Here is a 22,944-nt window from a genome sequence, read left to right as displayed (position 1 = left end):
TGGCTGCAGTGCAAAGGATGGGGACGAGGAAGTGAGAGCTCCCCTTTTACTGGGACTGGGGGCAGTGAGCTCCTTCCACCTCGCCTCCCTCCTTCTAAGTGACTGAGTCACTTGGAAGGAGGGAGGGAAGCTCGCCACCCCCATCCTGGTAAAAGCGGGAGCTCTCGCCTCATTCCCCACCCTCCCTGCAGCCGCCACTACCGCAGTGTCCCATCCCACCATCCCTCCCTGGGTAAATATTTAGGTAAAGTGGAACTCTCCCCTACTCGCCCCCACCCTCCTCGCAAGTACTGCTGCCACCGCACAGCAGCTGTTTTCTTAATGTAAAGGGGGGGGACTTTCTCCTTGTCCCGTCCCTTGCTGCAGCCACACCTCATCCCACCGTAAGGAGCCCCCTCCCCGAACATTTGGAGGGCCCCCCTGAAACAGGAGGCCACGGACCAAATCCCCAAGGTCTGTGGCTAAGAGCGCCTCTGCCTATCTCTACCTGGTCTATGTGGCTGCAAGTTATCTCTGTGCTTGTGCAGACTTCTTTTTTGGTAGGACCCTCTTCAGGTTCAGGCACAGACAGCAGAAGGCTTCTTCCTTGCTCTTTCCCTTGCCTCATAGCCTCTTCTTGTAGTCTTCCTCTCAACTTCAGTCCTTCTTATCCATCTCCCTTGAACAAACTTTTTCAAATGAACTGAACTGAACGGCTTGTGTTAACCAGCCTTAAATGTTTTTTCCTTCTTTAGAGCCCCTTTAGACTCCCACTTCTAGACATAGCTCTTGCCTAGCAACAGCATTTGTTGGTGCTGCTTAGCAACAGAGTTGCCTATGCCACCATTAGAGGGCCTTAACTTAACCAGTAAAACAAACACAAACAACCAAGTGTCCTTATGGAGCTTACCAGGAGGCTTCAACACGACCTTTCCCCTCAGAGAACCCTATTCAAGGGAGACTGATTACCTCTGCATAACCTAACCTTCCTCACAGCAAGCACAAGCTTGAGGGCTGCTATAGAAGAATTAATTCTGTGGAAAGGGTGCTGTTAGCAAATGAGCTGTTTTTCTGCCATTCAAACATAGCACCTTCGTTAACTGTGGCCAGGTAATTCCAATTCACTCTGCAGATGTCCACCAAACCGTGGCCAGCCAAACTCCAGTTGAGGAAGAGGGTAGCTCCTCTCTGCTGCTCAGCCCACTACGAGGCCAGTCCCAGCCAGCTCCACAGCTCACTGGGGGCAAAGTGTCACTCACTGTGGCAGCGGCTCAGCCACGATTAGCCACACTCAAGAAGGGGAGTGCCAAGCATGATCCTGTGTTTTCAGAGCACTCCTCCCGCCCTCAGCAGGGAGAGGAAAGCCCTTTCAGTTCCCTGCAATGCCAGCGTTTTTTCTGCCAGCCATGGCACCCCCCCAAAAAAAGTAGCCCAGCACCCTGAAAACACAACACCAGCATGAATTCCCTGATAGTTTTGAGGCCTGGGGTGTGTGTATGTGGAATTCCACTTTCATTGTGGGAGGCCAGGGGGTGGGCAAAAGATGCTGGGGGGTTATCTGATCCACCATAACCTGGGAAGATGTCACGAGGGGTGACACCGGCAAAGCAGCCCATCCATCTCAGGTTTACAGTTTCTGTACTGGATATAGGGTGGGGCGGGGGGGACTTGGGAATTGCCTCATAGCCTGCCCTTCTGAGAAGTTTAATAATGATTGCCTTCCTTTCCTTCTACCTCTGTCTCCTAGCTCTGTCCTCCTCCCTGCTACCTTCCACTTCACTACTCCACTGTCCCCTATACACCTCACTCACCACTGCAACTACACCAATAAATGACAGAACTGCTATCCTGGCATACAAAGCATTATATAGGTGTTCAATTTGGATGTCTACCAACCTGTTTTTAACATATTTATATTGAGTTCTAAAGGTCCAACTTGAGAGGATCATAGTGACTTCCCAGTGAAGTTCTTGAACTGAGCTGCCCAAACGACACCTGATCCCTGGTGCCAGATGGAAGAACTCAAGGCTACTTGCATTAATGAAGCAATCTGGGGAAGGGTGAGTGAACGAAAGACACCTGATGGGTTTAGAATACCAATTACTAGGACAATAGATCTCCGGGCATCAATTTATATCTTTACAATTTCCTCTTGGCATGGCATATGAATTTTGTTATCTGTAATGTGAAGGGGCTGGGAATGCTGCAAAAAAGGACCCAAATTCTCAGATATTTAAAGAGACAAAAAGTAAGTGTGGCCTTTTAATGAGAAACACACGTCAGAAAAAGATATTCACAGGCTCAAACATTGCTGAGTGGGCCATGTAATGGGGGCTGGGTCCTCTTCCAAATCAAGAGGGGTGGCAATTTTAGTACATAAGAGCATCACATTTAACCCCCTTAATGTAGAAGCAGATCCCCTAAGAGGATACATTATTGTGGAAGCCCAGATTGGACCCAAAATCTTCCTAATAGCTAATGTATATTAGGGGTATGCATGGAACTGGCTGGCCCGGTTCAGCTTAAGTCTGAACTGGACCCGAACCAGACTGGGCCAGTTCAGTCCAGGACCCCATCAACCCCGTCCCCCCAGTTTGGTTCGGTCAGGGGGCGGGGTTCACGGATTTTTTTCTTCCAAATTCTTTTTAATCACCTACGCCCTTCCAGAGGACTTCCTCTAGGTGGGGGGAGAAGGGTCCGCGGGGGTTCCCCCTCCCCCGCCGGCCTCCTTGCCACCCTAACTGGCTGTTGAGCTGGTGGTCCTTCCTCCTCTGGTGTGGTGGGCCTCTGGCCCCTCCGCCACACCTGTGCAATGGGCCTCTGCATGGCCTGGGTCATCCAGGAAGTTGCTTTTCTTTGTAAAAAAAAAAATTATATATAGAACAGATCCCCCTTAAACCTTCCCACCCTCTTCCCCTGTGCAGACATTCATGAACCCAAAGGCATCTAGACTCTCCTGTGCATGGAGGGGAGGGAGGGGTTGACAAGAGGATAGGCCTTTAAACCCATTCAAAATTCCTGGGTCCTGGTCCATCCGTCCTCACACTGTATGCAGATATCCTGCCGCGGGGATTCCCAGGAGAGGAGAGTCCCCATTCCCCCGCCATCTCTCTGTGAAAAAGATAGAACTTGGCTGCTAGGGAATCCCTGCTGGGGATTCCCTAGCAAAGCCTGCCAATACCACCCCCATCCAAATAGCAATAGCAATAGCAATAGCACTTACATTTATATACCGCTTTATAGCTGGAGCTCTCTAAGTGGTTTACAATGATTTAGCATATTGCCCCCAACATTTCTGGGTTCTGAGTACATTTGCATGGGCAGTGCAAACAAGGGGCTGAGGTACAGACCCTTAAACTCATTCAAAATTCATGGTTCTGGCCCGGCATGGTGCCATATGCAGATCTCCAGGTGCGGGGAATCCTGGGAATAGAGCACCCCAGTTTCCAGCTTCCCTGGCATGGCTTCATTGCCCATGGGGGTGCGGGCAGGGGTGCACATCTCCACATGGCTAGGCAGACTGGCAGGGGGCATGTTTTTGCAGAAGATTGGCTGCTGTACCCAAGACCTGGAAAACTGTCTCTGGGACACCACTCTCAATGGCTGCCATCCAACAAGCAACCTCTATTTAGAGCCCCAATGACCTGACACTCTTGTGAAAGGGCTATCCAAGGAAGAAAGGGATCTTTTGCTGCCAGGCATCATGACTGAATTTGCTGTGCAAGTCTCTCCCTTCCTCTCTGATAGTCCTTCTCATGTGTAGTCTGGTGGGTGTCCCCATGGCCTGGCACTCTCTTCACCATGGCCTGGCACTCTCTTGAGCCGTGGCTTTTTGCACAGACTCCAATGGTGGAGCACTGCCAATCCAGCTGCTTTGCCCTGCTCATGAGTAAGCACGGGGCACAACCCCCCCCCCAAAGGGGAGGGGGCTGTGGCCCCCTTCCCCAACCTATATTTGACAAAAGTAGAACTTTGCTGCTCCTGAATTCCTGCTTGTGCCAGCTCCTCAAAGGTGGACAGGAGTGTCCCCCAGAAATATTTGCTCCCCGGCTGGAGAGGAGATGCCCTGCACATGCTGGTGATCCCTGTCATGTGGTGGAGGGCATTTGCCAGGGCATATCTGCTTGCATGGACAGCACTGGCACAGGGCTCAGGTGCAGACATTTAAACCCATTCAAAGCTCCTGGGCTGAGTCTAACGTGGCGCCATATGCAGATCTCCTAGCACGTGGATTCTTGGGAGCAGAGAGCCCCAGTTTCCAGCTTGCCAGGACCGGTGGGCTTGCCTTTCGGGGCTGCTGGCAGTGGTGCACATTTGCACATGGGTGTGCAGGCTGGCAGTGTACAGGGTTTGACAACAGTTTGGCGGCAGTCGCTGGAACTGGGACAACACTTGCCCAAGTGCCTGTCCCCACAGCTTTCCTGCATAGAGCATCCTCCCTCATCCCCCTGTCTGCCCCTCTCATGGGAGAGTGTTCCATGGGGTGATGGGCTAGGTCTCCAGCATGATAATGTCCGAGATGGGACATCACAGGTGGACCTTCTCATGTGCAAGACTTAGGGGGCCAATCTCCCTACCCGGGTAATGGACTGGCCTCCCCTTTCCAAACCTATATGTGCAAAAAGTAGAACTTTGCTGCTCTGGCTTTTATACCGAATCCCGGGGATCCATCCCCCCTCCAGGCATTTGCTCCTCTCAGAGTGCAGTGATGGAGTGCCCTGCTCATGTTGCCACTTGGAGTGTTTGCACTTGTGAACATACATGACTGTTGCTCCCTTCTCGGGAAGATAAGCACATAGTGCCCATCCTGTCATCCCGTCCCCTTTCCCCCTTGCTTGCCTGGTAGGGGAGCAAGGGTCAGAGTGGAAATCGGGGCTGTCCCCGAGCAACTGCATGGTTTGACAGGCTGGCCAGTCATGGGAGTCCCTGAAGCCTGGCAACTACATAGCGTCATAGCTGACAGGAGGGGAGTGGCTCCCAGTATATCCAAGCATGGAGCAGCCACAACCTTGGACGGGTCTGCACTGCTGCCTCTGTGTTTGGGGTTTGGAAATCAGCGCAAACCCACAGTTATAGCTGTGTCAGTGCTCTGACATAACGCCTCGGCAACAAAACCTCTGTTATCGGCAGCAAACCTTAGAGATAACTGAAGGTCCCAATTGGAGTTTGGTGAGGCAAACTAGAGGTAGCTTTCGGGCCGTAACTGTGGTTTCGTGTGTTTGGGCGTGACAAAGTTACAACCTCTTTAAACCAGGTTTAACTGCAGTTAGCCGTTACGTCTGAATGTGGCCAATATCTGTTTAGGTAAATGAGATTAATACATTTAATTTGCATAAATACATTCACATTTAAAACTACTAATTCCCCATAAATGAACCAAATAGAGGAGGTGAGAAGAGGCAGATGATTTCCTAGCTCAGCATTCTTCCAGACCTTCTTAGATAATCAATTCCAAGAATAAGCCTCTTTTACACATTCTTGCTGATCTCATTTTGCATTCTACCCTTAATATTCCCCGCATCTAGAATTGTCAGCTGACCAGGGGGGGAAATCAGCCTGCTCCTATGTCTTTATCAGAAAATTAATGTGCAGAAATTAGCTAGTGAAGCCTTGTTTGGCATGGATCGAAACATAATCATCGGCAGTAACAATCAAGCTCTTGTTAGACACAGAAACAGGAGGTGGTAAAAAAGCTGGCAACTGCATCTCCATTTGACATTGCGTTCTCTGTGGCCATGGACTATCTGCATCTTCTTGTGACCTACATCCCAACTAGGGGCATAGCTGTTGCTGTTCACCCTTCTTCTGTGTCCTCAGGCTGTCCCCATGGGTTTCCATTGGGAGGCAAGGCGGAGCAGTTCCCCTACAGGATTCAGTTAGTCCCAGCCATGCAGGGTTGTGACTGGCAAGTATCGGGAAGAGGGACTGCTCTGCCTCTATCCCAATTTTCACCTGTCAGTGCTTCCTTCAAGCACTAGCTGGGAGCTTCTTTCTCTGCCTTGGTGAGGCACAGACAGAAGCTCCCAGTCAGAGCTTGAGTGCTTGGTGAGGATCAGGAAAGGGGCAGAATGGCCCCTCTTCCTGATACTGGCCGTGTATCCCTGCATCTGACATTTATGCCGGGGGCGTGGTTAGGGCATGCACATGCTGGTGTGTACATACTCATTTATAATGGGTAGGGGCTGCCAGCGGAAGCTTGTTCACCAGCTCCTGAAAGGTTCTATTGCTGCCTATGACTGTCTCTCTTACAATCCCCCCACATACATTAGGTCTTTGAGCTCAGCTCCTTCCTTCACATTGAAGTTTTTTTCTTCAAAAGTCCAATGAGCAAAGGCTCTGCGGTTGGCCCTGCTCACCGTCGGAGATACCTTGCCACTGCTGCCACATCTGCTGCACCCAAACACTTATTCATTCATTCATTCATTCATTTAAAGATTTACTATATTGCCCAATCCACAGACTCAGAGTGGTGTAGAAACAAGAACAGCATCTGAGATTTTTTAAAAAATAAAAAAATTAAAGGGCAAATGCCTGGCGTAAAATTAATGTCTTCAATAAGCTTTTAAAGGTGGAAAATTAATGTCTTCACTAGCCAATCAGCTCCCAAGGCCGGACAGAAGCTTGAGAACTCCGTTCTCTCTAGAGAGGAGCACGGCCTTGCTGCTTCTGACCAGCCTGTGAGCTGGCTGAGAATGGAGGGCACACATGCACCCTGTCTGCATCAAGGCAAATGCACACCCTCCATTCCCAGATGACTCATGGGTCAGTCAGTAGCAGGAAGGCCCTGTTCATCTCTGGTGAGAAGAATGGGGTCTTCAAGCTTCTGACCGACCTTGGGAGCTGGCTAGTGAGTGGCAGTGCAGGCAGCAGGATCCGCAGTAGCAGCAAGACTGTGCAAGTGGTGGCAGGCAGCAGGAGCAGCAGCAAGGCATCACCCATCATGAGCAGGGAAGGCTGCAACCCTCGGCAGGGGCACTGCCAGTGTCCATCCTCCTCTGCCTTTGCTGTGCCGCTGTCTCTGGTACATGTGTTCAAGGACTGGAGTACAGTGGATGTCTGAAGATGAACGGATATTTAAATTTAACAAGAAAATCAAACACAGAATTCTTTCCAGGATGCTATACTTGTCATCATAAAACATGATCTTCCACAAAGGAACAGTGATCACATAAAAATCCAAAGAGTTGATAGTGCATGGTTTTTGCATCTGACAATAAAGGGAAGAGTTTAAAATTAGATAACTTAATAAAAAATGATATTTGCACTGTGTTTTACATAGGAGAAACTTTGCTACATCTTGAAGAAGAAGCTGGAGCAATGGTAGACGCTTCTAGAGCAGATGTGTCTGCTTGCTCAGAAGCAAATGGATTTCTTCCACACAGGAGACATCTAACAAGACAATCACGGAACTGGAAAGGAAAGGTATACATTTACATTTAGTTCAGGCGACAATGTTATACTTTTATTTTACCTTTTTGCTAGTGTTATACTTTTATTATTACTACATGGCATTTTAAGATCATGGACAGGATCCAGACAAAGTTAGTCATGACTAAGCATTGTTGAAATAAATGAGACAAGCTAGAGACGTGACTCCCATGAATTTCAATGGGACTTAGTTATGACTAATTGAGTCTGGATCCTGCCCAAGCTGTTCAGCTTACTGTATCTACAGTATATAACTAGAGTTGTCACTTAAAAAAAATAAAATCTAGCCCTATTCCTATGCCCTAGACAGAAGTGTGATACTAGAAATTTAAGGAATGGCGCTTTCCCCATCACTTTACCTCAATGTAATTATAATTAACACTACCTTAGTTCTATTGTTCAACTCCTTGAGTACCTATTTTTGGAAGTAAGGTGGTATTCACAGGTAAATCTAATAGATCAAATAATAATAATACATTCCAAAAAAACCCAGCAGCAGATACTTAATTTCTTTGTGCTGGGCTTCTCTTAAAGGCACTGAAGCAGAGCCACTATACAAGCTGGCAGGCCTACATACAACCTTTCTATGCACCTTATTCCAATACATTGGCTTCACAGTACAGTATGAAAAAAGCTGGTTAACTCCCTCATATGGAGTCACACTGTGAGCCGGGTCTCACGATCAGTGAGACCTGGTTTCTAAGGGTGAGTGGGGAGAGTGGGCTTAGCCCACTCTCCCCGCACATGAGCAGTCTACTCTGGGTGGCCGAACTGGCCGCCCACACGACTGCCGGCTCTATAACGGAGCCGGCGGGTGCTGGGGGGAGCGGGGGCCGATTTGCCCCCAGAAGCTCCAGCATGCCCTGCGCAAGCGTATAGGGCATGTTGGAGAGACCCCCGGAGCCGGGAGGCGGCTTTTCGCCTCCCCTCCGGGGGTCTACTCATGAGTAGCTGCAGCACAGAGCCACACCACGGCTACTCATGATTAAAAAAAAACAAACAGGTTTGCGGAGCACTCGCTCTGCAAACCCGGTTTAAGGGGAGAAGTATTTAGGTGGGTTAACTGCCGGAAGGCAACCAGGCTTGCCTGCGAGCCCGGTGGCTCCCACAATCAGCCAAAATTGGGCTAGGCTCCCCTAGCTGATCATGGGAATAGCCAATGTATCTGTTAAATGAAGTGTTCTGAACCATAATGAAAGTAGTCTGCAGGATTTGAATAAAATTCTACATGCTACATGTTGAGTATAATTCTACACACATACATTTGTGTTGTTAGAGGTGAACTGTTGCACTCCTAATATCTGTATTGTATTGCACCTGGCAATGAAGCCTCTAACACTGGTGGGCTGAGACAGTGTGGTGACATCACATGTTCTGTTGCTTGGGGAACTAAACAGTTTGCATTTCAAATTTTTTGAGGGAAGAGACAGTTGTTAATTTGGCTAGATTAAAATATCTCATAGAGGAAGACTGAGGAGTGGGAAGAGGACTTGGGATGTAGGGAAGCTAATGGACAGAAAGATCCTAGAAACAAGAGAATGAAGGAAAGGTTCAGATTAGGCAGTCAACGGAGAAAGAAAAACTTGAGTGAAGGATAGATGAATAGGTGTGGGGGAAAGGATACAGGAGATATGGACTGAGGCAAGACGGTGAAAATCAGGGAAGGGGCTCTTAATAAGTGCTTCCTGGTGCTTAAGGTCAAGAAAGGGGTATAAGCTGTGGATGGTGATTATTCCTGCATATTAATACTTATGATTGGTGTGTGACAGAATGCCTGCTCTCCTTGTTTGTTTGAAAACAATATACCATGACAAATATTTCTAACCAATATTTATCTTGTCTATATTTTGTACTATTTTAAATCAAATTATGTACCATTAGTGGGAAGAGTTTTTGTTACTATTAATACCAACATCAAGAACAGCGTAAATTATGTTTTACACTAATGATAGTTCACATTATTTCTGTATGACATACTGTGGATTAGAATTTTATTTTGTTCAGGGGGGGGGAAATGCTGAGTGTTAATCTAGTGAAATGAATGCCTGAAAATGAAAAGGCCCAGGCTTTCATAAGTAATATGAAATGCTACTTTAATTAATATAGCCACAAGGTGGCAGCATAGCAAACAATTCTGAACATCATAAGTGACTTCAAGACATGCATCAGCATGATGCTGATTCTTTGTGTACAAGAATATTTTATATTGCTTGATTTACTTCCTGGTTAACAAGCAGACAGCAATGCATGTTTGATCGGTCATGAAGTCTAAAAATCAGACAGGCATGTATAAAATCCTTGGTTAGAGAATATTTCCCTTTTTCTAGTGACTATGAGCCCTGTGAGCCAGTTATCAAAGTTTGTGTACATGACTAATTGAAAAGCTATGTAAACAATTTTACATACGTATACGTGTCTAGGCCTAGAGACAGGTGACTGTAATACTAAACATATCATAGAGGGAAAAGATTGAGGGCAACTCTACAAGTTTCTTGTGGGGAGAGACCAAAACCCTTTTGCAACGGGTATCTGCTCCTTTTTTCATAGCTGAAGCCTGGAACAATTCACTGCTTTTTAAAAACACTTTCAGTCAGTCGGCGACTATACCATGTTTATATCTGTGATTAAATTCATGCTGAATTTGAACTCACCTGCTTGTTCATAAAAATATAGATGACTGGATTATAGAATGTGCTAGTTTTTGCCATGTACATAGGAACAGTGGCTATAATAGGATTAATGTAGATTTGAGGATTACCCACAACTACCAAGGCAAAAGTTGCATAAGGAAGCCAGCAGATCAAGAATGCCATAACCATTACTATCACCATCCGTGACACTTGAGCTTCCGCTTTAGTTGTTGAGCCTCGTTGTACTACTCCAACTTTAGCAACCTAGTTAAAAATAGCGCATTAGATATCTATCAAAAATAGGACGTACATCAGCATGATTACATTCCATTGTGTGTAAAATAATGGATTGACAGTTCATGTGGAAGTGCTTAAAGTGTATTGTTTTGCACTTCCCCTTCCTTGAGCTGTAGGAAGCTCACATCAGCCTTTATGGAACAAATTTACTATAGAGAAGAGAGAGCAGAAGGCTAATAGTGCTTTTGTAATAATCTGTTTATTGACCAATATATAGGAAGCACTAGAGGATGCAGCCCCAGGAAGTATGCAGGTTATACCAGCAATTGTAACGTGCTAAGGGATTCTGTGGTGGCAATAGTGCCTCTGGCATCCATTGGTGGAGGGGATATCACAGAATTTTTCTGGAAATTCTACCTGCTCAGGGAATTTGTCCACCTTAAAAGGTTTACAACAGTCTAGCTTTGTGAGTTGAAATAAAAGGTCAGTTTGGCTGGGGGCTGGGGGTAAATCCCATCATGCAGGGTTAGGAGCAAGAGGAACGGTGTGTACAAGGTTGGGAGACAGAGGACTCAAAAGCATAGTGGATACAGCATTCCAGGAGGTAGGAAACTTAAACAGCAGGGAGCACAGTTAACTAAAAACAAGAACCTGAGAGGATAGGTGGAAAAGGCAGAGGACTGCGGCAGAATTTCGGGGGCTAATGAAAGGGAGAATGGTAGCAGCAAACCTCATAGGCCCTATGACTGTCTATATGTTCTTGACAAGGTGGAGGTGGAGGAACTAGGAGTGCTTTGCATGAAGGGAAAGTCAAGGTGGATAAGGAAGTGAATTAGGGTAGGCAGAGGAGGACCGAACAGCAGGGACCGGAAGCAATCATGTGTGGTGACATTGGGAGCCAAGGAGAAAGTGGGACAAAAAACATATGGCCCAGTAATGTGTGGGACTGTGAGCTGTTGATAGAAAGGAAATGGACACCCCTGGGAAGTTTGAAGGTTTGTGGGCCAGGGAGCCAAGGGACAAACAGAATGCTGCATTTAGATCCCAAGGGAGTTGGATTCAAGGAAGATTTTGTCCAAGTGCTGCTTCTGCTGTTGCCACAGCACCGTGACCTAGTAAGCCTAAGCGAGCAGCAAAAACCATGAGCCATTGGGATGATGCAGGTGGCTGAATTTCTCATACTGACTGATTTGAATGTAGCCAATTATTTGTCTGCCGTGTGCAACCTTTTGTCAGAAAAGAAGTGTGAAAGCAGGGGAGCTCTGGAAAACTGAAGACTGAGGCTCAGGTAGTCATTTAAGAAGGATGCCAAGTCTTTAAAGTTGTATAGTGAGAGTTTCATAGAGCAGGGTTTCTTAACCTTGGGCCCCCAGATGTTGTTGGACTACAACTCCCATCATCCCCAGGCATGGCCTTTGTGGCTGAGGATGATGGGAGTTGTGGTGCAACAACATCTGGGGGCCCAAGGTTAAGAAACCCTACCATAGAGTATAGCCTCTCCCTTCGCCACCACACTATAGTGGGAAAGAGCCATCCCAGGTGAAATCCTCCCCTCTGTGCCATTCACCAAAGGTATAGGAGTTCTACCAGGATGCTCTAATGTGATAGTGAGATGAGGAAAGTGGATAAAGGAAGGAGTAACCTTACTGTCCTAGTTCATAAGTTTTAGATGGAATGTAGGTAAAGGGTGATGAATAATCTTACGTATAGTTACTTAGAGGATGGATGTAAAACATCTTAAAAAATTCAAAACTTAATGCTGGGGAAATTGTCAATAAGTAAGCAGAAAAGAACTATTAGCCTTCTAAAGTAGCAAAGAAAATATCTTCCAAATAAATGCAATGATTCTTCTTAGGGCTGGTTCCTATGCTAACTTTTTAGCCTATTGATCACAGTTGAAGCAATTTCCATGATCTTTAACTCATTTTTGAATGTTCAAAGAACATGAAAGTTGTGACTGAGCTTCATGAGCTGCCAGACAGTGTATATTAATGTTGTTCAGTTAAATGTATGACTCTTGTGAGTGGAAAAAGCAGCCCCAATGTTGTGTGAATCACAGATAAATCATTATTGAAATTTTGCTCCAATATGGCAAATAGTATACGTAAGGTATAAACACCCATGTGGAGTAATGTCTAACATCACCAGTTTTGCTCAAGGGTAGATTCAGATGTTATGTGGAAAAAGGTTAAATCTCCATTTCATGTGACATCCCCTAGCCTCCAGAGTGTATGTCCCCTGATCCCCGCTCATGTGCAAATCAGAAGAATTCTAATTTCCATTAAAGTTAGAAGCAAACCAAGATTGGTCATGATGTCTGGACCAACTGATCTTGTATAATCTTACTAAAGTGCTTGAAATAAACTGAAATATGAACCCAAGGTTTTGAAGTAGGTTTCAGATCTCAGTTTATTTCAAGCATTTTGGTTACAATAAACCAAGATGGCTCAGTTTGAATATACATCAAGACCAACTTTGTTGTCTTCTGACCAATTCTTCCAACTCGCAAGCAGGCAGTGGAGTGGAGAGCATGTGCTCCTACAGGTAGGAGTCTTTATGCAGAACTGAGATTTAACCTTGGTTTCATGTGCCATCTGAATCTGCTCAGTATCTCCATATGCTCAGATTCCTTGGATAATCACAATGCATTTTTTCAGTAAAAATGATCAGCTCAAAACTTTGGGCCGGACTGTCTTTTTAATGAATCAGCACATCTTTATTGACCTATTATCTGATCATCTATTTTGGATTTAAAATTATCATGCTAAATTCTCAACAAGCTAAGCAAAGCATATTATGGGGGATATTGTTACCTGGCGTAGAGTACGTAGTAGATATCCATAGGAAACCAAGATAGTAACAAATGGAATTGTAAAGCAGAAAAGAAAGTAGCAGATAATGTAGGAAACATTAATAGGGTCACTGTTGTACCAGTCTGGTGCGCAGGAGGTCATAACACCTTCCATCTGGTATCCTCCCCATCCAAAAAGAGGAGGTGTATTCCAAACAAGAGACCAGATCCAGGATACAGCAACTCCAATCATGGCTTTCCGGGTGGTAAAAGTAAGTGTTCCCATGGGCTTGGCAACCACAATTGCACGATCAACAGCTATCACAGCTATGGTGCACAAAGCCACAATTCCTGCAATTGCAATTTTAAAAGTATTAGTTTTAATTGATTTAATATATTATGAATATTAAAATATTTCAGAGGGACTTAAGAAATTGGCAAAGATCTAAGCATAAGATTAATTGAAATGAACGTATTCCATAACACTGTATTTAGTAGAGATTGAATCTTCTACATTTTAATCTTCAGTAGAGCTTCAACACTTGCTTATATAACTTGTATATCTGGTCAGGTATTTCTAGGGAATGCATCCTGTGAGATAGAATGGTACAGTGCTTATTCAAACACTCCTTGTTATTGGATTGGTATATCTGAATTTCTTATGAGCCTGGATATATTTAAGTTAATGCCTTTCTAGAGTGCCAGCATGAATAATTTGCATTATTCATAAGTAGTTTTGCATTGTATTGTGGAAATAAAGTGCAAAGATTGGGGAAGAGGTAGGTAGTAGCTGAGCTGTAATTTTTTACATAAAGAAAGAGGTGGTGGAAAAACAAATTTTATATACCATGAATCTGTGGCAATGAGTTCCAAAGCACCAACGGTTTTTGAGCTTCCAAATTTCAGTATTTATTTCTATATTATTATGTTGCTGTTATACGGGCCTTCTCCATTGCTGCTCCGAGTCTTTGGAACACACTTTCCTGCTGTAATAAGAGCCTCCTCATCTCTTACAATTTAAAAAAAGGCAGTCAAGATGCATTTGTTCACCTGGGCTTTTAATTGTCTAAACTGTGTTTTTAATAGTTTTAACGTTTTAAATTTTAATTTTTGTAATTTTAATGTCTTTTTTATCTGTTATTTTTATTGGTTTTTTGTAAACTGTCCAGAGACTTGTGTTTTGGGCTGTATACAAATGTGTTGAATGAATGAATGAATAAGTCATTAGTCCAGTTCAAGGGAAATCAGGGTTTCCTGCTATGACCCTCTGTGAGCTGTGGAGTTGTATGTTCCCATCTCCTCTCCTTCTCTTTCATGTGTGAGAGGACAAGCTTTTTCTTTTGGTTTTAACTAAACCCCTCCTAACTACCCTTGCTAACTGGGCAAAGTGGAACCTTTTTAACATGGTGATTCTCTTCATTTAGCAGAGGGAGAGTAACCCTACCCACCCCCAGCACAGTACCTCCAGTGACTGTTGCTGGTGTCTGTCTTACATTTCTTTTAGATTGTGAGCCCTTTGGGAACAGAGATCCATGTTATCTATTATTTCTCTATGTAAATCACTTTGGAAACTTTTGTTGAAAAGTGGTATATAAATATATTTGTTGTTGTAAACCACCATTTTGTTTTTGTTAGTTCAAAGCACAATTAAGGAAAACAAACCAGGATCAAACTGTGATCTAAAGATTGTACATGATGTGGAATTGTGGTTTATAAAACTTAAAATGAAATGCTTTTCTTTACCTCTCACACTGCAAAAGAGGAAGAGAAGGGAAGGAAGGGGAAAATGTCAGTATATAATAATCAATATATGATTATTCATCTTATTTATATTCTACCCTTCTACCTAGGAACAGAAGCCGCCTACGTGTGTTAACTCCTTTTATCTTCATAACAACTTTCAAAATAGATTAGGCTAAGGGAGTGACATGCCCAAAGCAATCCAGTGAATGTTATGGTTAAAGGGGATCTGAATGCAGGTCTCCTCAAGCCAAGTCAAAACATCTATAATATACTACATTATACCAGCTCTTGAAAGTGCAGAGCTGCGGTCCCGCCTTTTCACACAACAGCGTGAGAACTGACAACCTTCTGAACTGCAAGCAAGACAACCAATCACCCAGCCATCCCATCAGTAAGCGTAGCTTTAGTAAATATTAGATGTCACTCAGACATATGCCTAGAATGTGTCAGCTTCCTTTAATTCACTCCTCAACAATCTCCTGGTTTCCATGTATAACATGATTGTAGCATGGTGAATCTGAAAGTACACAGTACATATAAACTTTGATTAGAAACACACAGGCTAACTATATAATAGGACAATAATATTGTAGCAGTTTGCTCTGTAAGCACTTTTCTATAGTACACATGCATAAGTGAGGATTGTACTATGAGAAGTTAATTTGTTCATTTGAGTACCCTTAAAATTGTCACTAAAAACCTTCTCATGGCAACGACAAAAGAGTGGATGGTGTTTCCATGGTGATGCTATCCTAAAACAATCATTTTAGGATGCCTTTGGCACCATCACTATCACTCGGAAGCCAAAAGGAGCTGTAACGCTTCCTATGAGGTAAATAGTCTTCCTGTGTAGTGAGTTGAGTGTCCAGAATAGTGAAAGTCTAAAAAAAAACCCTTCATTAAATTGGTCTAGTATTCATCACCCAAGATAGGGTTGTCATACCCCATAATGAGGTTATAATGGAAGATACTGAACCTCATCTTAATCTTGAGTGGTACTTAGGGTCTTGTGAGAGGTGCAAGTATTGTCAAACTACCTAGGAACAATGACAACTAGAAAGTTGCACATAAAATCCAACATGGTCACATTTAATTTACAAATAGGAAACTTCTCAAACATTAGGGATTTGTTACGAGCAAGTTGAAATGGAGAGCAAGGAGAGTCAAGTCTCCTCAGGATGTTTGGAGATTATTTCAAATCACTATTATAGAGGCTCAGATAAAATAAATAAATAAATATTTTATTTATCAAACTTCTATACCGCCCCAAACTTATGTCTCTGGGAGTTTTACAACAATAAAATAAAATAAAATAAAGTTAAAACAGAAATAAAAACCTCAAAACAATTTTTTAAAAAGTTAAATTAAAAAGCTTGGGTGAAAAGATAAGTCTTTAAGACTTTTAAAAAGTTGTCAGAGATGGGGAGCTCTTATCTCAATATGGAGTGCATTCCAGAGTCTTGGGCAGAAACAGAGTAGGCCTGTCCCTGCATAGGCACCAGACAAGCTGGTGGCAACTGCAGACGTACCTTTAGGATGATCTTAATGGGTGATGGGGAACATGAGGAAGAAGACGTTCCTCATTTTAGGAGGAAGACCTAAGACCACAAGACCAGGAGAGCTGGTTTTGTGGTAGCAAGCATGACTTGTCCCCTTAGCTAAGCAGGGTCCACCCTGTTTGCATATGAATGGGAGACTAGAAGTGTGAGCACTGTAAGATGTTCCCCTCAGGGGATGGAGTCCCTCTGGGAAGAGCAGAAAGTTTCAAGTTCCCTCCCTGGTTTCTCCAAGATAGGGCTGAGAGAGATTCCTGCCTGCAACCTTGGAGAAGCCACTGCCAGCCTGTGAAGACAATACTGTGCTAGATAGACCAATGATCTGACTCAGTATATAGCAGCTTCCTATGTTCCTGTGATGTTCTCTTAAATACCCAGGACCTAAGCTGTTTAGGACTTTATAGCTTATAACCAGCACCTTTTGCCCGGAAACGTATTGGTAGCCAGTGTAGCTCTTTTAATATAGGAGTAATATGGTCTGAGGTAACCCAGAGACCACCCTGCTGCATTCTGTACCAACTGCAGTTTCTGGACTACATACAAAGGCAGCCCCACATTGAGTGCATTGCAGTAGTCAAGTCTGGAGGTTACAAGCATATGTAGTACTGTTCTGAGGTTGTTCATCTCAAGAAACAGCTGGCGTATCAGCCGCGGATAGAAAGCACGTCTGGCCACCGCCTCAACCGGGGACACCAGGGATATGTGTGGATCCAGAAGCAACCCCAGACTGCGCACCTGTTCTTTCTGGGGAGGGGTGACCCCATCCAGAACAGGCAGATCAAATTCCTCTCCCAAGCTCTGACCCACACAATTAGTACCTCCATCTTATCTGAATTCAGTTTGTTATCCCTCATCCAGCCCATTACTGCCTCCAGGCAGGCATTTAGGGAGGTTATGCCATTTACTAATGATGATGATGTCATGGAGAAATAGATTTGGGTGTCATCAGCATACTGATAACATTCTGCATCAAATCTCCTTATGATCTCTCCCAGCGGTTTTATGTAGATGTTAAAAATCATATATCCACAATGGTCCAACACTTCCTGGGTACAGAATGCTAGACTACATAAATCCTCAGTCAGTGGCAGCTCAAGATCTCTGTGTGCCTGAAGCAGGGTGTCAAATGCACCCCCTCTTGCATGCACCCTCCTCCCATTTTAATGTGGGGCACAGGAGGGCATCTTGCTGTCCTACTGGTGCCCCAATAATCTGCTGCCTGAGGTGATGACCTCACCTAACCATGGACCTCACCTCACCTCGTGAGGCTGTTCCTGCTCCCTGTTGTTTTCATGTTCTTGTCATGAGACTGACTATAAGAAACCATCCACAGAAATGAATAACTGTGCTGCATTTTAACAGATCAAAAGGTAATCTGGAGAACTGTTCTGCATAACATAGATTAAATGTTTTTGTTTCCCTTTTTATTTTATTTATAAATACTGACTTCATTCTTTACTGAAATATAAAGTTTTATATGCAGAGTGAATAGCCACAGCTAGTAAAGTATAATTTCTTGTTAGTACTTCATCTCAATACAGCTGTCATATTTTAATGCTGAAGAAGTAAAAAGTCCTATAAGGTACTGAAAACAGTGCTGTTTTCATTCCCCAGTGTTATAAGAATTAGATTTAGAGAGTCAGTAAGAAGCTCCGTTTTCTAAACTGAACAGTGGAAAGTAAGTGAAAATAAATGAGATTATAAAATTTCTTGTTAAGCCACTCCACGGACATGGAGACACATTCTAATTATTGCATCTGCATCATAAAAAAGGCAGTGTAGCAGAAATGGCAATAAAGTTTGATTTTTAAGAAATGAAGCTGAGCACATGATAAACACAAAATATGCATTTCACAGATATGAGAGAGAAAAGGAAGTGTTTGGTTGTTATATACTTTTAAGAGTTGAGTCATGTTCTTGTAATTGGCCAATTTGTCATCCCATCCCACCGCTGCATTGCTTTTGAGGTATTTATTTACCTTTTACTTCATTTTCTCAGGTACAAGAAAAAGTCAGTATATGATAAAGGCAACAGCAAAGGCAATATTCTACTTTGCAATACTCTTCTTGATGGTATAGTATTATGCTGATTGCAATGGAAGACATAGGTGATGGAGAGACCTAACTCAATGTTCAAAGCAGAGTCATGAGATGATACCATAGCTGATGTTAACAAATCTTCAAACACATGTTCTTAATCTTGGATGCTGAAAACCTGAAGGCTTCCCATAACACTTACATTTTATGTATAAAAGAAGAAAGAGTAATTTGCAGGAGTGAGTTGGTCAGCAGCCATGAAAGGGTTTATAGAATAGTGGAATGAATGTGCATTCCCTGGCTCAGAATTTTGAAACAAACCTACCTACTACAACCACTTTATAGATTAAACAACATCAAGAATGCTTCTATCTTCTTCAATGAGTCAGGAATGTTGGAGAGCGAAGAACGAACTGTCACACCCAATCGGCACTGTTCCCACTCACTCCCCACCGCCACCCAGCGTGTTTGTCTTCCCTTGTTTGATTATAGCTACACCCCTGTATTCCTGTTTAAGCGTCTAGGCCTCTTCAAATTGCTTGACTACTTTAAAGTGACTAAACAACATAATAAAGAAGCTTCTGTTGCAGTCTTGCATGCAATTAGTTTACTTCAACGTCGCGCAGTCTGTACTTAGTTTGCAAAAGCTTGCCCAGGCACACACTCAATGTGCACAAGTGTGTGCATGTGAAAGTGTCTCTGTGCATGAGGAGTGTGTATTATTATTTGCACAAGATCAAGAGAGAGCGAGCATGATGAGAATGTTTAGTTTTTCACCATATCCCTTACCATTCTTCTGCAGCAAACACATGGCAGGGTCCCATTTCATTTCTTGTCCCAGGGCCCACCCCAATCTTGCTACACCCCTTTAAGAGGCTGAAGTGGCCTAGGGTTATCCCTTTGGACTACTGACTTTAGTGACTCCCTCTTGCTCTGCCACTTTGCAAGTTATTAAAACACTTGGAGCCAGGATATAATTCTGTTCAACCCTGTCTACTTTCCCCTGCTGTCACAAAAGCCCAAAAGGCTTTGAACCACAGCTGGATCCTCTTGCCTTGATACTTACTGCTAATTAACTCTGGCAAGGAGGATGATCAAATTAAGACACCAGCCTTCAAATGTCTGGCTCTTTGGGGATTTGCCTTGTCACTTATGTTCACAGTTCTTAGTACTTCCATGAAGGAGGCCGAGGAAGAACAGTTGGCTTCTTGGTGTCATGGGCCCTCATTCTGAACTCCTGATGCCTAGGAATTCTGTCTCTGTTTTTACAGAAGTTTACAAAGCTAACTTCATTTCATAATCTGCACTGAAGGAACAGGCTCTTCAGAAATCTTCTCAGAACAACTTTTTCCATATTTGGGTCACTGCACTTCCATCCAGGAGAGTGACACCTAGTGCTTTCACATGTCAAGTGTTTTTCATGTTTTGAGCATCAGTTTGAGAAACCATTTCTTTTCTGAAACACATTGAGGTTGCTATTTTTTATTTGCTTGCCTGGAGCTGAGTTTCTGTCACAACTGTTCTCAAGAAATGCTCCTCCATTGTAAAAACCTCTTTTATACATAGACAAATGATTTTTTTAAAAATAAATAAATAAATAAATAAAATAGCCGTTGGTATTGCTACAGCTAAATGAATATGTGCTTTCTAGGTTGGCAATTATTTCAGCTGAGTTCTCTTTGGCAGGGAACATAGATTTTTTTGACAGTATAGTGATGACATTTCATCTCAAAAAGTCAGAAAAATGTTTTAGAAGAAATATAGCATTTAAAACATGTGGGAGCATCTTGATCAGTAAAGGTTAACCATAAAAACATGTTCACTTCAACATGATATGCTCCTTCAACATATTGAGTTCTCTTGTCAATTAAAACCTAAGTTAAAATAGTAATACTTTATTTTTGTTTTGACATTGCTAAGAGCATGAACTATGAGCTGGGAAGTCTTTGGTTGAAAGCTGAGCCAGGCATTCAATGGGTGGCCTCTATTTTTCATCCTTGGCCCTACTCCCCAAATCTGTAACATTGAAGTAATAATGCTGGCTTGCTTTTGAGGGCCATCTCTTATTTTTATAAACCTTTATCTTTCTTTATTTCTTTATTTATTACATTTATTTATTACATTTATTGATGGCCCCATCCAAAGTCTCTGGGCAGCACACAACAAGTTTAAAAAGACATAAAACCAAACACCATGTAAAACAAACTGCTTAGAACAATATAAAAACTATTTTAAAACAATTCAAAACCATTTAAAACCAATTAAAATACTTTTAAAAAATTTAAATACCTTGGAAGGCCAGGCCAAACAAGAAATTCTTTGGGGCTCTCTTAAAGGCCAACAGCAAGCCTAAACTGCGGATATTGGCCGGGAGTAGATTCCATAGACCTGGAGCAGCTACAGAGAAGGCTCAGTTCCAAGCCCAGCGAACGGAAACCGATCATCTGTGGGGAAGTTAAGCTAAACCCTCCTTCCCCTCAGACAGCCCTGGAGCTCTTCTCCGTGATTGTGAGAAGAGCTCCGGAGTTTGGTTTAGCCAACAAATAAGTCAATTTATTAAAACAGAATTTTAACAGTATCTTTATTTTTTTTAATAAGAAAAAGTAGCTAGGCCAAATGGTAAGGTAAGTCATTTTGCAGCAGCTTTGGCTGCATTTCTGTATACTTTATTTATTATTAAGATTTATTATTAAATAAAGGAAGGACTACATAGGAAACTGTTATTCTATGAGTTGCCAAACTGGCATGGAAAAAAGAGCTTTACAATCTGCAAAACATTTGCATCATGATCATTTAAAAATTGACATCCTATTACAGACCTTCTAGCATTTCACATCTGGGGAAAAAAAGTCTTATGTAGCTGTGCCCACTTCCATCTCATTACCCCTTAGCTAAGGCTCTTCAATTGCTAATGTGCATTGTATTGATTGTTCTGCAGTAGACTGTCCTGTACTGGCTTTGAAGCAGGTGTGTTAGTAAACTTTCAATAAGATTTTCCTTTTTATAAAATGTAAGAATATTTAATATTTCAATGGATCTGGTTGTATGTATGGCAGAATAGCTTCAACTCAAACACACTGAGCAGCATTTACCGTCTGGTTTGGGAGATATGAGGGCAATGGAAAGGAAGTTGTGCAGTGACATTTTGTGTGTGCGCATGTATTTGCATGCATGTCCACTAAAGTTTAGATGCACCCCACTTCCCTCCATTCAGAAAGAGACCTAGAGAAGGTAGGTGAAACTTGAAGAACTATAATGAATATGTGTACATACTAACACAAGTTTTTCAAAGGCAAAATAGAGACAGTGAATTATCAAGTATGTATGGGTACTATAAACCTGGAACTACCCTAATTAACGGGGCACTTGCAGTCTGTGCCATTAATACATACTCAAAGTCTACTTCAGCATAAATGATCTGTGAAGTGATTGCCACTAATGAAGCACATAAAGAGAAAGTTATTCCTATTTAATAGGTAATGCATAGAGAAACAAAACAGAAATGTATTTCCCAGAGTTACACACTAAACACACCAAGGTCTGTGTTCCCATTTTGCTGATTTTACTACTATGCAAATGCAAGGCAGGTGTAATTTTATTTTAAAACATAATTCTGATTCCTAAAATGATAATTATGAAGAGTCTGCAAGATCTGAAAAACACTTTTAGATTATAAGCATAATTATTGCTGTGAGTAGGTAAGAGACCAGCATTATGATTACTGAAATATTACCACAACCAGGAATCTTGCTGAAATAGGTGGATCTTCCTGCCATACAAAGACTATTTGGGATTAATTACTTGTGCTGGTTTCAGTCTACGGCTTCCTTCTAATTCTTTGATGCATCATATCAATTTTAGACATGTACTCACCAAAAAATGCCATAGCAAAACCTTCAGTGACACAGCCAACTCTACCCAGGTTGTAATACCCAACAGCATTTGTCTCTACATTCAGACTTCCTCCCAACAAGGCTGCTCCAAGGTCTGCTATGGCTAAGTTGACCAAGGAATAGTTGATGGGCTGACGAAGCTGTCTGTACTTGATAGTTACTGCAATAACTGTTGTATTCAAAATGACCGACAAAGTGCAAGATGTTGCCATTATAATTGCTATTATCGTATAACCAATACGGGGCATCAGGACCACTCTTCCTGTGCTAACATTCACTGCCAAGGTGCTGGAGTTCAAAGAATCCATGTGTTGTTGAGAGACCCTGTATTACTTGAGCTTTTTTCTACATGCTGTCAGTCTCCAGTCATTCTTCTCTCTGGATAACTATTAAACATAGTTCCTCATTTGATATTTCCAGGGGCACAAGATGTGATATTCTATGGATTACACAACATTTTAAAGTAAATCCTTAGATCCGGATTTCTTTGATCATAATACTCTCTTCTCCATTCATTTTCTAATTAATCTAACACTGCACTCATCATAATTACTGTAGCTGAGAAATAAGTCTTGCACAGGACTTTGTATTTTTCCTAGGGCTGGGTAATGCATAATTCATTTTAAGAATAAACCTGAGCAATCTAAATG

General features: G+C 42.9%; 1 protein-coding gene and 1 long non-coding RNA gene across 10 annotated transcripts; one reads left to right on the top strand and one right to left on the bottom strand.

Moving 5' to 3' along the window:
- Positions 1–94: 94 nt before the first annotated feature.
- LOC128344835 (uncharacterized) lies at positions 95–18,990 on the top strand. Of its 9 annotated transcripts, none has more exons than XR_008316076.1 (5): positions 95–232; positions 1,901–2,039; positions 7,259–7,401; positions 14,916–15,199; positions 18,364–18,990. It is a non-coding gene; the product is annotated as an uncharacterized LOC128344835 (long non-coding RNA). The 9 variants fall into 9 exon arrangements; XR_008316080.1 differs by having other exon boundaries at positions 116–148; XR_008316082.1 differs by lacking the exon at positions 95–232 and adding an exon at positions 435–453 and having other exon boundaries at positions 1,909–2,039.
- LOC128344834 (parapinopsin-like) lies at positions 6,837–22,602 on the bottom strand. The gene is made up of 4 exons (XM_053295768.1): positions 22,275–22,602; positions 13,088–13,416; positions 10,059–10,301; positions 6,837–7,388 (listed from the first exon to the last, which is right to left on the bottom strand). The coding sequence occupies exons 1-4, from the start codon at positions 22,600–22,602 to the stop codon at positions 7,251–7,253; spliced, it is 1,038 nt and encodes a 345-aa protein (XP_053151743.1). The 3' UTR covers positions 6,837–7,250.
- Between the last annotated feature and the right edge of the window lie 342 nt (positions 22,603–22,944).

This window comes from Hemicordylus capensis, chromosome 2, assembly GCF_027244095.1.
Source record: "Hemicordylus capensis ecotype Gifberg chromosome 2, rHemCap1.1.pri, whole genome shotgun sequence".
Lineage (NCBI taxonomy): Eukaryota > Metazoa > Chordata > Lepidosauria > Squamata > Cordylidae > Hemicordylus > Hemicordylus capensis.
This window is presented reverse-complemented; position numbering and strand designations above follow the sequence as displayed.